Source organism: Sinocyclocheilus rhinocerous, unplaced genomic scaffold (genome assembly GCF_001515625.1).
Source record: "Sinocyclocheilus rhinocerous isolate Xijiao unplaced genomic scaffold, SAMN03320098_v1.1 scaffold472, whole genome shotgun sequence".
Classification (NCBI taxonomy): Eukaryota; Metazoa; Chordata; class Actinopteri; order Cypriniformes; family Cyprinidae; genus Sinocyclocheilus; species Sinocyclocheilus rhinocerous.
The window spans coordinates 514,313-528,136 of NW_015641089.1; the positions used below are offsets into that span (position 1 = coordinate 514,313).

The window sequence follows — 13,824 nt, forward strand, 5'->3', positions numbered from 1 at the left end:
TACTGAAATAAATGAACTTTTCCACGACATTCTAATTTATTGAGATGCACCTGTATATACATATACATATATATATATATATATATATAAAATAAACAAATACATTTTAAAAATTTATTCATTGCCTAACATTTTTATATCACCTGATATTTCCACATTTTCTGTGAACAGTAAAACCTGATACCAGAGTTGCTTTTCAAACTGTTGCATTATTTAACGGACAAATACAATTAAAAACCTAAGCATGTCCTGTGTTATGGAGGTGTCCATCCTACCGATATGAGGAAGACCTTGACGCCCTGGTCCTCAGTGTCCATGGCTGTGATTCGAACGCTTTTCTCACTGGCTTTATCCACCTGCATCTGAGGCCAAAGCTTGGTGTTGAGGATCAATCGCAGACTGCCCTGCGTGCGCATCACTAAGAGACAGACGGACACAGATGAGGAACATCAAGACATTTCAGCTGCTCTAGAGAAAAGCGAGTGGATCGACGCTGCTCCTACCTAATCTTGACTGTAGCGAGCCATCATCAGTGGACGCCATATCGTTAAGTCTGAGCAGACCGCGGCCTCGTTCCACCCACGACTGAGCTGGCTTATCGAACACAAACAACTTGCACTGCATCTGTGGAAAGACGGACACAAGTCAAATCATTATCAGGACATCAAAGTTTTACTGAGGAAAAAAAACAGGCCTGCATAGATTAAAAGAATGTTTCGGGTCAATTCAACTCAAGCTCTATGAAACGCATCTGTAGCCTAGTCGAGCTAGTGCAAGACGAGGATTTCTGGTTAAAAAGTACATCAATTTTTTTTTTAGAAAATGACCGATCGTTTCACTAGATAAGACTCTTATTCCTCGGCTGGGATCGTGTAGAGGCCTTTGAAGCTGCACTGAAACTGCGGTTTGGACCTTCAACCCGTTGGCCACCATTCAAGTCCATTATATGGAGAAAAATCCTGGAATGTTTTCCTCAAAAACCTTAATTTCTTTGCGACTGAAGACAAAGACATGAACATCTTGGATGACATGGGGGTGAGGAAATGATCAGGAACTTTTTATTCTGGAGTGAACTAATCCTTTAAGTTGTTCTGAATCCAGAACATTCTTTAAATTGTGGACTGCAACCCAACACTTTTGCTGTGACTACTATGCTCAAATATAAACGTCATCTCACCTGTAAAACGTTGCTTTCCGCCTCCTCTCCCGTACGGACCTCCACCTTCTCCAGAATGCACTTCTTGGCAGTGGCTTTGGTGTACGCAGCTGCCGACTCTTCCAGAGACTCCGTTACACTGTGATCTGACACACACACACAGAGAAAAATATCACTTCAACAGCTCAGGATGAACTGAATGCAGCAGACATGCCTATAATGGTGAAGGCTTAACTCATGAATATTAATTAGAGCAAGACAACACTGACTGCTAATCCCAGACCATCCAGTCACATAATTAATTTAATATTCATTGAGCCAAACAATCAAAGTGTGATTTTGGAAAGACCAATGTCAAGTTAAAACATGTTCTCAGCATCAAGTAATTTTTATTTTTTTTATTCTCACTGAGGAATAAAGGAACATAAACCACAGCCAATCAGAACTAAGTGTCAAAACAATAACTGATTAGAAATACATGAAAGACCAGAGACAGAAAGAAAAAAAAATTCACATCACGTTTCATGTATATATATCTCTTAAATGTATCTTGAATATTCATGCAATCTTTAAATGTATTTTAAATTCATTTTTTAAATTAAATTATTAATTTTAATTAAATGTATTTTTATTATTTTTAATAGTATATGTAAAACATTAATGTATATAAATAGAATAATGCATATGAAAATAAACATAATATATAAACAAACATATATAGAATAATATATATATAAAATAATATGTATATAAATATCAATAAAACAAATATATAATTACATATAAATAGTATTAAAAAAATGATATATAAATAATAAATAAATAGTACTTAAAAGTTAATATAATTTCATATAAACCCCATATGAGCGGGGTAGGGCAATGTCTATGATAACTTAAACAATGATATTTATTGATATGAAATTTAAACAATTTTTAAGAAAATGGATGAGTCAAAAGTATCAATTATATTCATTTAAGCAATTATCAATCAATTATTATATTGATTAAATAACATGTATATCTTCGTGTCTTAATTGTTTAGATGACTGGTTCACGTCTACAACTCTGTGTTTGCTGCGTAAAACATGGGTTGATTTTCACATTGGTCTGAACAAAACCAGCAGATTGAAAATGCAAACTCAATCTCTGCCAGTAGGTGGCGCTTTTGGAAAGGCAGAAATACAGTAGTTTCCCCGGTAACGGCTGTAAAACAAAGCAGTGCAGCACCTGACTTTGAAACGTGCAGCACTCATATCGAAGTTTAATCACATTAAGCCGTATCGCAATTCTTGTCTTTCCATCCCCAAATTTAAGACCTCCTGAAATCATAATTAAGACTTTCTTGTACCATTTAAGACTTTTTATGGCCTTAAATTTGATACCAAACTAAATGCAAGACTTTTAAAAACTTTTAAAGACCCGCGGAAACCCTGAATTGTGTGAATGTGTGTGTTATATATACACACACTGTGAAATGGAGTTGAGCACCTACTCTTCTCAGGTGTGGCCTCTTGTGATGACGGCTCGGATGCTGGAGCTGAACCGTCTTTACTGGCCTCGACTGGGACCTCGCCTCCTTTTGGGGGGCTCTGAAATCATTCCCATACAAAACTATCTTTATACACCTCTGATGATCCATTTACTGTGTTTTCACTGGTTTTTGTTGAAATTAAGAAATGGTTCAGCCATGATAAAAACTTTTTATGGAGTCACTTCCTACTTTAGTTGTATGGAAAAGAGCAGCTTGGACTTTCTGCTAAACGTCTTTTTGAGGCAAAACAAAAGGAGGAGTAAATCAATGTTTTTTTTATTTTTGGGTAAATTATTCCTTCAAATGCTACATTTAAAAGCTGAACAGGCAAACAATGTGTCTGTTGTGCAAACTAGTGATGGTATCCACTCACCAGAACTCTCTCAGACATGTTCTGGCCAAAAACAAACTTGGAGCCTTTATCCGAGCTGTTGGTGGCATTGTTGGAGCTGTAAAAGCAAACAGATGCAGATTTACCCGGTCCAGAGAAAGCGAACAGATTCATAGAGCTCTACTGAATCGTTACCTAGCGCTGCCCATGTACTGTAAGAAATAATTGGTGCGGCCAGACTGAGAATCTTGTGTGGAGTCTTTTGAGTCACTGGATGTGCTGTTTTCATCCAACTGCTCAAGAAAAACACAGTAACAGAATCGGAGAATAAACACAAACTCTCCTTGGGAACTTCTATCGTGCCAATTTGCTCCTTCGAATAAAGAATGAAACCAATGCAGCGGTGAGTAAGCGCTGACCTTCGCTCGCTCTTTGATATTCTGCCCGAACACAAACGATGAGTCCACTGCACATTCCTTCTGACTGCCGTCGACTTTCTGTCCACCTCCATTTTCTTCTTCCTTCTCCCGCTTCTGCAAAGGAACACAATTAATGCAGATCCAACAACAAGTCTGTGGGTTTTTAGGAACGCGTGTATTTTGAGTATTACGTTTGATACAACAGGCTTTTATGACTCTTATAGCATGAGGGTTTCTGTAGGTTTTATGAAGGCAAATAAGACTTTTAAGACCAAATAAAGAAAATTTAAGGAAAAAACTCAATGGAAAACAATACGTCAATTTGGTCTCTGAATGCAAAGGTATTTTATTACTACACTGCAAAAAGGTGATGTTCTTCATCTGTATTTTTGTCTCGTTTTCCAGTGTAAATATCTAAAGACTCATAAATCAAAATACATTAAGATAAATGAAAATAAAGAAGTCTTGTTTTCTGAGAAATTGATCAAAATAAAGTGAGTTAATTTAAAACAAAGACAAATATCTGCCAATAGGTTTAGAAAAATCAACTTAATTCCCCGTTTAAAGATATTTGTTCTTGTTTCAAGCACAAACTCAAATCTGTTCTATTTCTCAGAAAACAAGACTTCATATGTTCAGTTTGCATCTAAAGTTAAACGTATCTTGATTTAAGGAAGTTTAGGCCATTTTAAGGCCTTAATTTTTGTGGAAGGGTGAATTAAGACTTTAAGACCTTTTGAGACTGCAGGGTTTATGAAGGTAAATTTGACTAAGTGCAAATGTCTAAAGATTCATAAATCAAAATACATTTACTTGTGAAGCAAATGACATAAGAAGTCTTTCTGAGAAATTGATCAAAATACATGGTATTTGATTAAAAAGAAAAATATCAGCCAATGGGCTCAGAAAAATCAACTAAATTCAAAGGCAAAAAAAAATGTTATACCCCACTGACAGATTTTGGTTCTTGTTTGAGCATAAACTCACTTAATTTTGTTCAGTTTCCCAGAAAACAAGACTTCATATGTTCAATTCGCATCTCAAATCTTGATTTAAGGACATTTAGATATTTGTATTGGAAAACAGAAATACTGAGGAAGATATACTTTTTTTTTTTTGGTGTGAATGCCATGACTTCATGAATTTAATACTTGCTGCCCTGATTTAAGACTTTCTATGCCTTAATTTGTGGAAGGGTGAATTAAGACTTTCTAAGACCTTTTTAAGACCCACAGAAACCCTCTATGACAGGGTTCCTCAAATCTTGCCCTGGAGGGCCAATGCGCTGCAGAGTTTAGCTCCAACCCTGATCAAACTCACCTACCTGTGATTTTCTAATGATCCTGAAGACATTGATTAGCATGCTCAGGTGTGTTTGATTAGGGTTAGAGCTAAACTCTGCAGGAAAGTGGATCTCGTGGGCCAGATTTGAGGATCCCTGCTCTATGATATAGTGAGAATATGGAGCTCATAATCAAGGGGGAAAAAACACCTCAGTTTTATTCAAAAGCCCAAACTGAGCAAAAATATGCAATATGGTGCAGATGCTGACATTTATATGGCCAAACGGTAAGATGAAATTCTGATGCTTGTAATGTAAATCAATGAGATCTTTATAACAGTATAACAGACTACTTACAATGCATAGAAATATGAGTTTTTTCATTATATCTCCCAATAATGTCTTAGTAAGATTATATTTGCTAAGATTTGCCAAGATTGTGAAAATTTAAGCCTATTTCAATAAAGTCTGTATAATAAAGTCTCTATATAGTAAATATTTCATAATTCAAGAAGCGAAACACCTTCGAAATGTCACAGTTCAGCACAATTACACCACATTCCTGCTGCTGAAAACCAAGACGATTAACTCTAAAATGAAACTGCATTAATGCTGGAACTAGATCAGATCAGAATTTCATACAGTTATATTTATTAGTCATCAATTATGAATTCCTAAGCACCCATGAGCAATGACTACAGGTGACGCTGATATTTACGAGATGCTCTAAACAGGATGCAATTAGTTGTGGTTTATTTATCAAGTGTTTCCATCTCAGATGTTTGTGCCGCATGTCCCCACCGGTGATTTGTCCGAGCTCTCTGTGTTGTTCAGGAAAACGGATCGGCTCTCTGATGATGAATCTCCAAACTTCCCCACTCCATTTGTTCCACAGCTGGAGTCTACGAGTGAAAACAACGGCATAAACTCACAGCATCACACTATCAACACATGTATTACAGCTCTGAGTCATGAATACTAGTGGTCACCCGAAACGTTAACTAGGCGACACTAATATATCTAAAGAGCAAGGTGATTGATGGCCAATATAATGCTGATATTTACAAATAATATACCTTAAAGGGGTCATATGATGTTGCTAAAAAGAACATTATTTGGTGTATTTGGTGTAATGAAATGTGTTTATGGGGTTTAAGGTTCAAAAAACACATTATTTTCCACATACTGTACATTATTGTTTCTCCTCTATGCCCCGCCTTTCTGAAACGCGTCGATTTTTACAAAGCTCATCGGTCTGAAAAAGCGAGGTGTGCTGTGATTGGCCAGCTATCCAGTGCGTTGTGATTGGCCGAATACCTCATGAGACAGAGTAAAAACCCAACTGAAATAAACACTTATTTCTCTCAATATTCACTTGACAAAGTTTATTTTTCGTATTCTGTAGATTTTGGAAGTCATACAAGCAGGAAACGCTTTAAAATGAAATATATAAACATGAAATGAATGAATAATTGCATTTAAAAAAATTTGACTAAACTTATGAAAAAAAAATCTGACATGCTTTTCAATTATTAGAAATTAATTAGCCCATTAAAACATTAAACCAAATTTGTGAAAAAATAAAATAGATTTCAGGAGAACTGGGTAGTTTTGACTGAGGATTACATATTCATTCCAAGCACAAAATGAGCCTGAAATATGAATCTATACAGAACAGACTGAGGCCTCCACAGATTCTGTTGCTGTGAAAGCCAGCAGTGAGCATTATACGAGATGTACGTACTGGTCTTGGCGGGTTCTGTGAGGGTTTTGGCCGGAGGCGCCTGTAAAACGGCTGGTCTCAGAACACTGCGCTGCTGTTCTTTGGGCTTCTGACTGGGAACGCCTGGAAAACAACCTACTAACGGATTGAATCAGAAACCAAACGCCGCAGCACAACTAGGGATGCACCGATCTGATACTCAGTATCGGCATCAGCTCCGATACTGCCATTTTCTGCTGGATCGGGTATCGGTCAGACGAGACGATATTGTGCGTATACTATTCCGTGTCACTGGAAAGGCACAACAAATCACCATAAAGTTTCCATGCACTATATTCTAAGTGTTCTGAAACCGTTCCATAGTTTAATGTGAGGTACAGATAAATATTTAAGTCATTAAGTTCAAGTTTGTGTAAACTCTCTCTCTGCTGCGGCTGTCATTCATTCAGCATTCAAACTGCGTGTCACGTTCGGTTACGACAGTCAAGACGATGAAACTCTCTCCAAAATTATACAATGTTGCTATTATTATACTTGATCTGTAGATAAAGATTAGTGGTTTTGCCTGTAAGGACTTTATCTTGCTGGAGTTTAGTGCTGTTTCTAAAGCATGTTACTTTCTACCGGGTGTCTGTTAGATCACAACACTGGAGTAGAGAGCACTAAGAATTGTTCTTCACGCGCACAGTAACTGAAATGTAAAACTGTTCAAAGAAAAGACTCTATCGCACATATATCATACACTACGCATCAATATCTCTTCCCTTTGTACTTTGAACTTTTCTATGCAGAGCGCAGCGTGCTGTGACTCTGTGTAGCTTCAAGCGCATAATTCTGCACACGGGATGCGCATAAGCGATTTGTGCCACTCTGTATTGGAGCATTTCATATCATAATACTTTTGCGCAATGAAAGATTGTAAATAGCCTTTCTTGTTCTGTCCTATCTATCATATGTTGCTGCCTAATTACTGTGCTATACATTTAAAAGAAATGTCTTACAGTATACAGTTATATCTAAATTTATTTACTTGTTTTTCATGAATGTATTTTACAACAATACAAAGAGCAATGTGTCATATTTTACCAGATTTAGTCCTACATTTATTCACTTTTATTTGTTCCCCACTAAATAGTTATAAATGTTTAGATTTTATAAAATTGCACTAATTTTATTGTAACTCCAAGCAAGATCTATTTGAATAGCTAAACATTTAAGCAATTTGTCTTAATCTATTTAGGGAGCTTTCAAACGCACAAGATGACATTTAAAAAAAAAAAAGTACTGAAAGAGGAAGCTTTACAGTCAGTCAGACACATTGCGAGTAATTTCCCTAATCTTTCGTGCTCTAAAGAGCACATTCATGTGTTGCACGTGTGTTTAGATGTAGTAAACGTTCAAAGCAGGAATGAGTTGATCTTACCTGCGCTTGGGGCCTGGCCATGAATGAGTGTGGGAGGTTTCAACCTGAACCCGACGGGCTTCTCTTCTGAGACAGACAAACAGAAGCATAAACATTTAAGATGATAAACCAAACATGCCTTATGCAAGACCAGATAAGAGCTCTCAGATAAACAAACACTCAAAGTTCATCCGTATGAGGACACAACACTACCTCAAACAGATCGGTCAAGAATAAGACACTGCGACTAAAGCATTTTCTGCACTACTATGCAAGTTAAAACTAAATAGTTATAAATGTTTAGATTTTATAAAATTGCACTAATTTTATTGTAACTTTTGCTGCTGAATTATCCACTAAACTAGATTATTAATATTTTTTTTTTCATAGATTATGATTATGTATTTTTTCATTTGTTATTTTTCTGTATAATGAAGTTGTCTGTATTAGTAGATTGTGTTAACCACACAAAACAGTGATGATCAGGTCAACACACAGAGGTATAGAAATTCTAAAACAAAAATAAAAAAAACCTGTGCTGTATTGGATCGGTATCAGTCGATACTCAATTTTTGGTATCGGATCGGTTTTGAAAAAAAAATGGAAGCATAAACATTTAAGATGATAAACCAAACATGCCTTATGCAAGACCAGATAAGAGCTCTCAGATAAACAAACACTCAAAGTTCATCCGTATGAGGACACAACACTACCTCAAACAGATCGGTCAAGAATAAGACACTGCGATTAAAGCATTTTCTGCACTACTATGCAAGTTAAAAGGGTCTCATGCTTTTCCGTCAGAAATGAGGGGGGGGGAAATAGTACAGTTTTTTTAGATGCATACGGCTTCATGTTTTTACAAAACGGTAGGCAGTATGAACTATATACCGCACAGTATATACACTAGTACTCCATCTCTGTAGGGCCCTCATCGCTGTGCCTCATATCTACAGCATCAAAACGGCTCTGACCACTTCCTGTTAGACCTTAGTCCCCCCCACAGGCCTCTGGACTTGTTTTAGCACATTCCTGACTAGGCATGGGCCGATTACCGGTTTCAAGGTATACCGCAATTTGAAAATGTCACGGTTTCAAAACCGCTAATATTTTCCATTATACCGTTCCTGCGGTATGCGCTGTTTTTCATGTAAGCACAACAGCACACACCAATGTTTGATGATCAAATAAAAAGCCTTAATTGCAATTCTCATGCAATGGGATGTTTTAATATATGGAAAAGCTTTAAGCTAGTGTCGTTATAGTTAACTAAAACTAATTTAAATTAAATTAATAAGTAAATTAGGCATGGGCCGATTACCGGTTTCAAGGTATACCGAGATTAGAAAATTTCACGGTTTCAAAACCGCTAATATTTTCCGTTATACCGTTCCTGCGGTATGCGCTGTTTTTCGTGTCTCCTCAAAGACTGAAAGTGTAGGAATCCCTCAGGTTGAGTGCAGTGTAGAGAGTAACACGAGCCTCCTCCTCCTGTTGGTGCGAGAGGTCAGTCACGTGCGTGTAGGGTGGCCGAACTTAAGGAGCTGCCCCTGGAACTTAGGCGATCGGCAACCGGCCGTTTTTTGTCTTATTGCAACTCGTCTCTGTTCTGGCTGGACTTGCACAAACTGTGTTGCAATGCAATCGTTTTCCAAAATTTAATTTATGTGAAAATATGAAGTCTGTAAATGCCAGTTAACACAGGCCAGAGAAAAATACTGTAGCAGGCAGATCACTCACTGTTCATGATGCACAAACTATTGGAAGAAAATCCTCAATATTGATTTGGGGGGTCATAAAGCCAAATTCATTTAAGGTCACTATCAATTATCTGTGTGGCTAGCTAATGTTGTGAGGTTTGCTGAACATTTAAAGAGTGAAAGAATGCAAAGCCTCACACAATCAGCTTTGTGCTGGTCACACCGATGGTGCAAAAAGTCTCAAACAGGAAGCTGTAACCAAGGTCACATCCCATATGCCGGAGCAGTGATGTCATGTGTGTGTGAGAGGGTAATGTTGAACACACAATGCTTCATTGTCCAAGCGCAGACACCCTGTGAAACCACACAGACAATCACCCACCCCCCTCCATGCAGGCTGACCTCATTCACAACACATACTATTTGTCTTTCTATGTGTCTTTCCCTCTCTTTTCTGCCACCCGGTTCTGTTCGACCCAGCCATCGCTCTCTCTCTGTGAACACAATCAATCTGTTGACCCCACTAGCGCACTAAGCCTTCTCACAAAGCACAGTCGTGACATGGTCTTTCCTCTCCCATGATGCACTTTTGTTTTTGACACATTTAAGAGCTAATTGAGCACAAATGCAGCAGCATAAAGAGCTATCAGACAAAGACAAATCTTTGTGTAGCACGAAGGGATGGCGATGGCTTCTCTGTTGTGTTTGACAGCGGGATTGATGGAGGCCGATATAACATCCACAGCGAAACAAATCTCTCTCCCGCTCTCACACACAGTTGGCTGTAGTGGAATGTTAAAATTACAACAGGTGACTAAGCTTCAGTGAATAGTCTTTCTGTTTAGCCTTTAGAACACACACACACACAAAATTACAAAAGCTTACACACACACACAGTCATCTGCCCAGAGTGAAACAGCTGTTCCTATCTGTTGTTAAGTGCTCTAAAAATAATCAATGGTTGTTCTAGAATATTGGTCTTGGTTTCACAATGTTGACGTGTTTTTTTAAACATGCAGAAACTGAAGAATGTGTTTCTGGAATGCTACTGTGTGTTCAGAGGAATTACAGTGTCCTAACGACAAGCAGTTTGTCTGTCCACAATAAACATGAATATGCTGTATAAATGACAAACAATCACATTTACAATGCACTTTGTAAAAAACATACTCTATTTTTATGGCTGCTGACATGATGCATGCACTACCATTCAAATGTGTGGGCCAGATTTTTTTTTCCAAAGAAATGAATAGTATAATTATGAAAAGTGACAGTAAAGACTTGCATTGTTACAAAAAAAAATCCATTCCAAATAAATGCTGTTCTTCTGAACTTCACATTCATTAAAAATACTGGGGAAAAAATGAATTATATGATATAAAAATAGATATTAAAATATTTAGAAGAACTGGAATAAATTACATTTTAAAATGTTTTGTTAGCAGAAATGAGCATCCACAATTAAACATTTAATAGTGATAATTTAAAAATTCACTAATATTGGTCATTCATGATATTACACAGATATATTGTGCATCCCTAATTAGGCATGGGCCGATTACCGGTTTCAAGGTATACCGCGATTTGAAAATTTCACGGTTTCAAAACCACTAATCTTTTCCGTTATACCGTTCCTGCGGTATGCACTGTTTTATTAAGCACTGTTTTATTCAGTCCTCAAAGACTGAAAGTGTAGGAATCCCTCAGGTTGAGTGCAGTGTAGAGAGTAACACGATCCTCCTCCTCCTGTTGGTGCGAGCCAGCGGTAAGTCACGTGTGTGTAGGATGGACGAAATTAAGGAGCTGCCCCCGGAACTTACGCGATCGGCAACCAGACGTTTTTTGTGTTATTGCAAGTCGTCTCTGTTCTGGACTTGCACAAAATGCGTTGCAATGCAATAATTTTCCAAAATGTAATTTATGTAAAAATATGAAGTCTTTAAACACCTGTTAACAGAGGCCAGAGACGCTGAAGATGGACGCACAGAGAAAAATACTGTAGCAGGCAGATCACTCACTGTTCATGATGCACGAACTATTGGAAGAAAATCCTCAATATTGATTTGGGGGTTTATATGAATGTGTTTCTGAGGGGAACTGACAGAAAAGTCTTCAGAAAAGTTTAGGTGGTATTTTCTTTTCATCTCGTATAATTCACATTAAAGCAGTGTTTCAGCGCAGCTCTGCTTTGTTTACTGCGATAACCAAGGAAACGCTGCAGAAGCGCCTCCTGCTGTCAGAGAGTGAATCTGCATCTCATTCAGAGCCTCTGCTGTTTGTTTCGTTCAGGCAAGTAGTATAATTTCACAAAGCTAGGCAGAACATTCTGTTTTTGCTTCAAATTGGGTTATTATTAAATCAAATGATGTATATGAAATTATATAACTAAAATTAAATAACTGTAATTACAGATTTAGGTTAAATAAAGATGTCAGCCTTTTTTCTTCTTTTTAGGAAACAAATCAATCAGAAAAAATAAATATTCTACTGTTCCTAATATTCTGTATGTTGCTCAAAAACTAAATATATTGTGTTCAGCGAAAAAAGTTTAAAAATAACACATTTTAGAGCTGTAACAACAATACCGTGATACCGTGATATTTTTGCTTAAGGTTATCATACCGTCAAAATCTCATACCAGCCCATGCCTATTCCTGACAGTAGCCGATACACATTTGGGTTTAGTGTGCTTGCCTCTTTCTAAGAGAGACCAAAACAGAAAGCTGCCTTCAAATGCATGCACAGCATCTGCCATTTACATTACTCTGTGTAACACGTTATCTAGGTTCAAACACTCACTGACGCTCCAGAAGGAAAAACTATGCATAAAGAGCCTGTAATAGTTGCGTATGAGTCTCTCAGTCGTCCTCAGTGTGAAAGGATGGATCTCAAAATCAGTCATTGTTGGAAAGGGTTCAAATATGCAAAAGATGCTGGAAAACCAGAATCTGCGGGCCCTGCAGGATTTTTCTGAAGAACAGCGGGCAGTTTAACTGTTCAGGACAAACAAGGGACTCATGAACAACTATCACAAAAAATAAAAAAAATAAAAATGCCGCTGTGGATCATCCAGGTAACAACACAGTATTAAGAATCAAGCGTATGTAAACTTTTGAACGGGGTCATTTTTATAAATTCAACTATTATTTTCTCTTGTGGACTATATGTAAACGCGTTTTATGTGAAATATCTTATTCAGGTCAGTACTAAAAAAAATAACATGCATTTTGTATGATCCCTCGTATTTTGGTAAAATAATTAACATTTTGCAGATACTGCTAAGTGTATGTAAAATATATATAAATATATATATATATATATAGTTTAAAATGTCTGTAAATGTTTCATTTTATTTACTGGTATTTTACATTATTTCTGAATGTAATAATAAAATGTAATTCATACACTGATCTGCTTTTTACACTGAAATTATTTTTTATAATGTACATATATTTGTAAAATTATTTTTATAACAATTAACATTTTTAATACATTTAATACAATATACAACTTAATACAAACTATATATGAATATATATATATGTGTGTGTGTGTGTGTGTGTGTACGCACATGCATACATAAAAAGTATCTTGAGACAAGATTACAAAATTTCATGATACTTTCATTATAATGCATCCCATTAATGGATGGAGAAATCTGATTTGATGACCAAACAAACAATATGTCTTAGTTAGGAAAGGCAGCAAAATCTCATTGTTTGACTTATCCATTTCAAATTTGTTTAGGTGTTTTTTTTTGTCTGCATAAAAAAAGGAAAAAGAAATTTGATGTTTACAAACCCAATCCAAACCACATCCACATGTGAAAAATGACAATGCAGACAGTCACTCCTGAAGATCATATTTGAAAACCAAATTGGATGTGTGCAGCGTAAACAAAGCTTAAGACTGTCAAACATGACAAAAGCTGTGGACGGCCACAGAACCCTGTAAATTACACTGAGTAACAGATGTCCTGACGGAGACTGGCGTGATGAAGCATCTAGTGACAGGCAAAATAAGCAATCATTTATTTTTAGATTTTGATCAATATCATTGCAAACTGTTTTTAAAAGTACTCTAGATGTCCTCTGACTACAGATAATGTTTAAATAAAGGTGGGCCTATGGCAGATTTAAAGGGGTCATATGATGCTTTTTTAAAGATCATTATTTTGTGTATTTGGTGTAACAGAATATGTTGACATGCTTTAATGTTCAAAAAACACATTATTTTTCAAATACTGTACATTATTGTAGGCCCTCTATGCCCCGCCTCTC

The 13,824-nt window shown here is 36.6% G+C and overlaps 1 protein-coding gene across 4 annotated transcripts in view; it reads right to left on the reverse strand.

The window, feature by feature from the left end:
* The window catches only part of LOC107754592 (ran-binding protein 3-like), a 23,963-nt gene that overhangs the window by 2,713 nt on the left and 7,426 nt on the right, over nt 1–13,824 (reverse strand). For 2 of the 4 annotated variants that reach the window (XM_016571093.1, XM_016571092.1), the window contains exons 6-15: nt 7,866–7,931; nt 6,464–6,577; nt 5,521–5,621; nt 3,438–3,551; nt 3,214–3,311; nt 3,061–3,136; nt 2,649–2,745; nt 1,178–1,302; nt 504–624; nt 276–418 (exon numbers count right to left, since the gene is read on the reverse strand). In XM_016571093.1, coding sequence (XP_016426579.1) covers nt 276–418; nt 504–624; nt 1,178–1,302; nt 2,649–2,745; nt 3,061–3,136; nt 3,214–3,311; nt 3,438–3,551; nt 5,521–5,621; nt 6,464–6,577; nt 7,866–7,931 — 1,055 coding nt within the window. The remainder of the gene's footprint in view (nt 1–275; nt 419–503; nt 625–1,177; nt 1,303–2,648; nt 2,746–3,060; nt 3,137–3,213; nt 3,312–3,437; nt 3,552–5,520; nt 5,622–6,463; nt 6,578–7,865; nt 7,932–13,824) is intronic. The other 2 variants (XM_016571094.1, XM_016571095.1) reach the window with 2 other exon arrangements.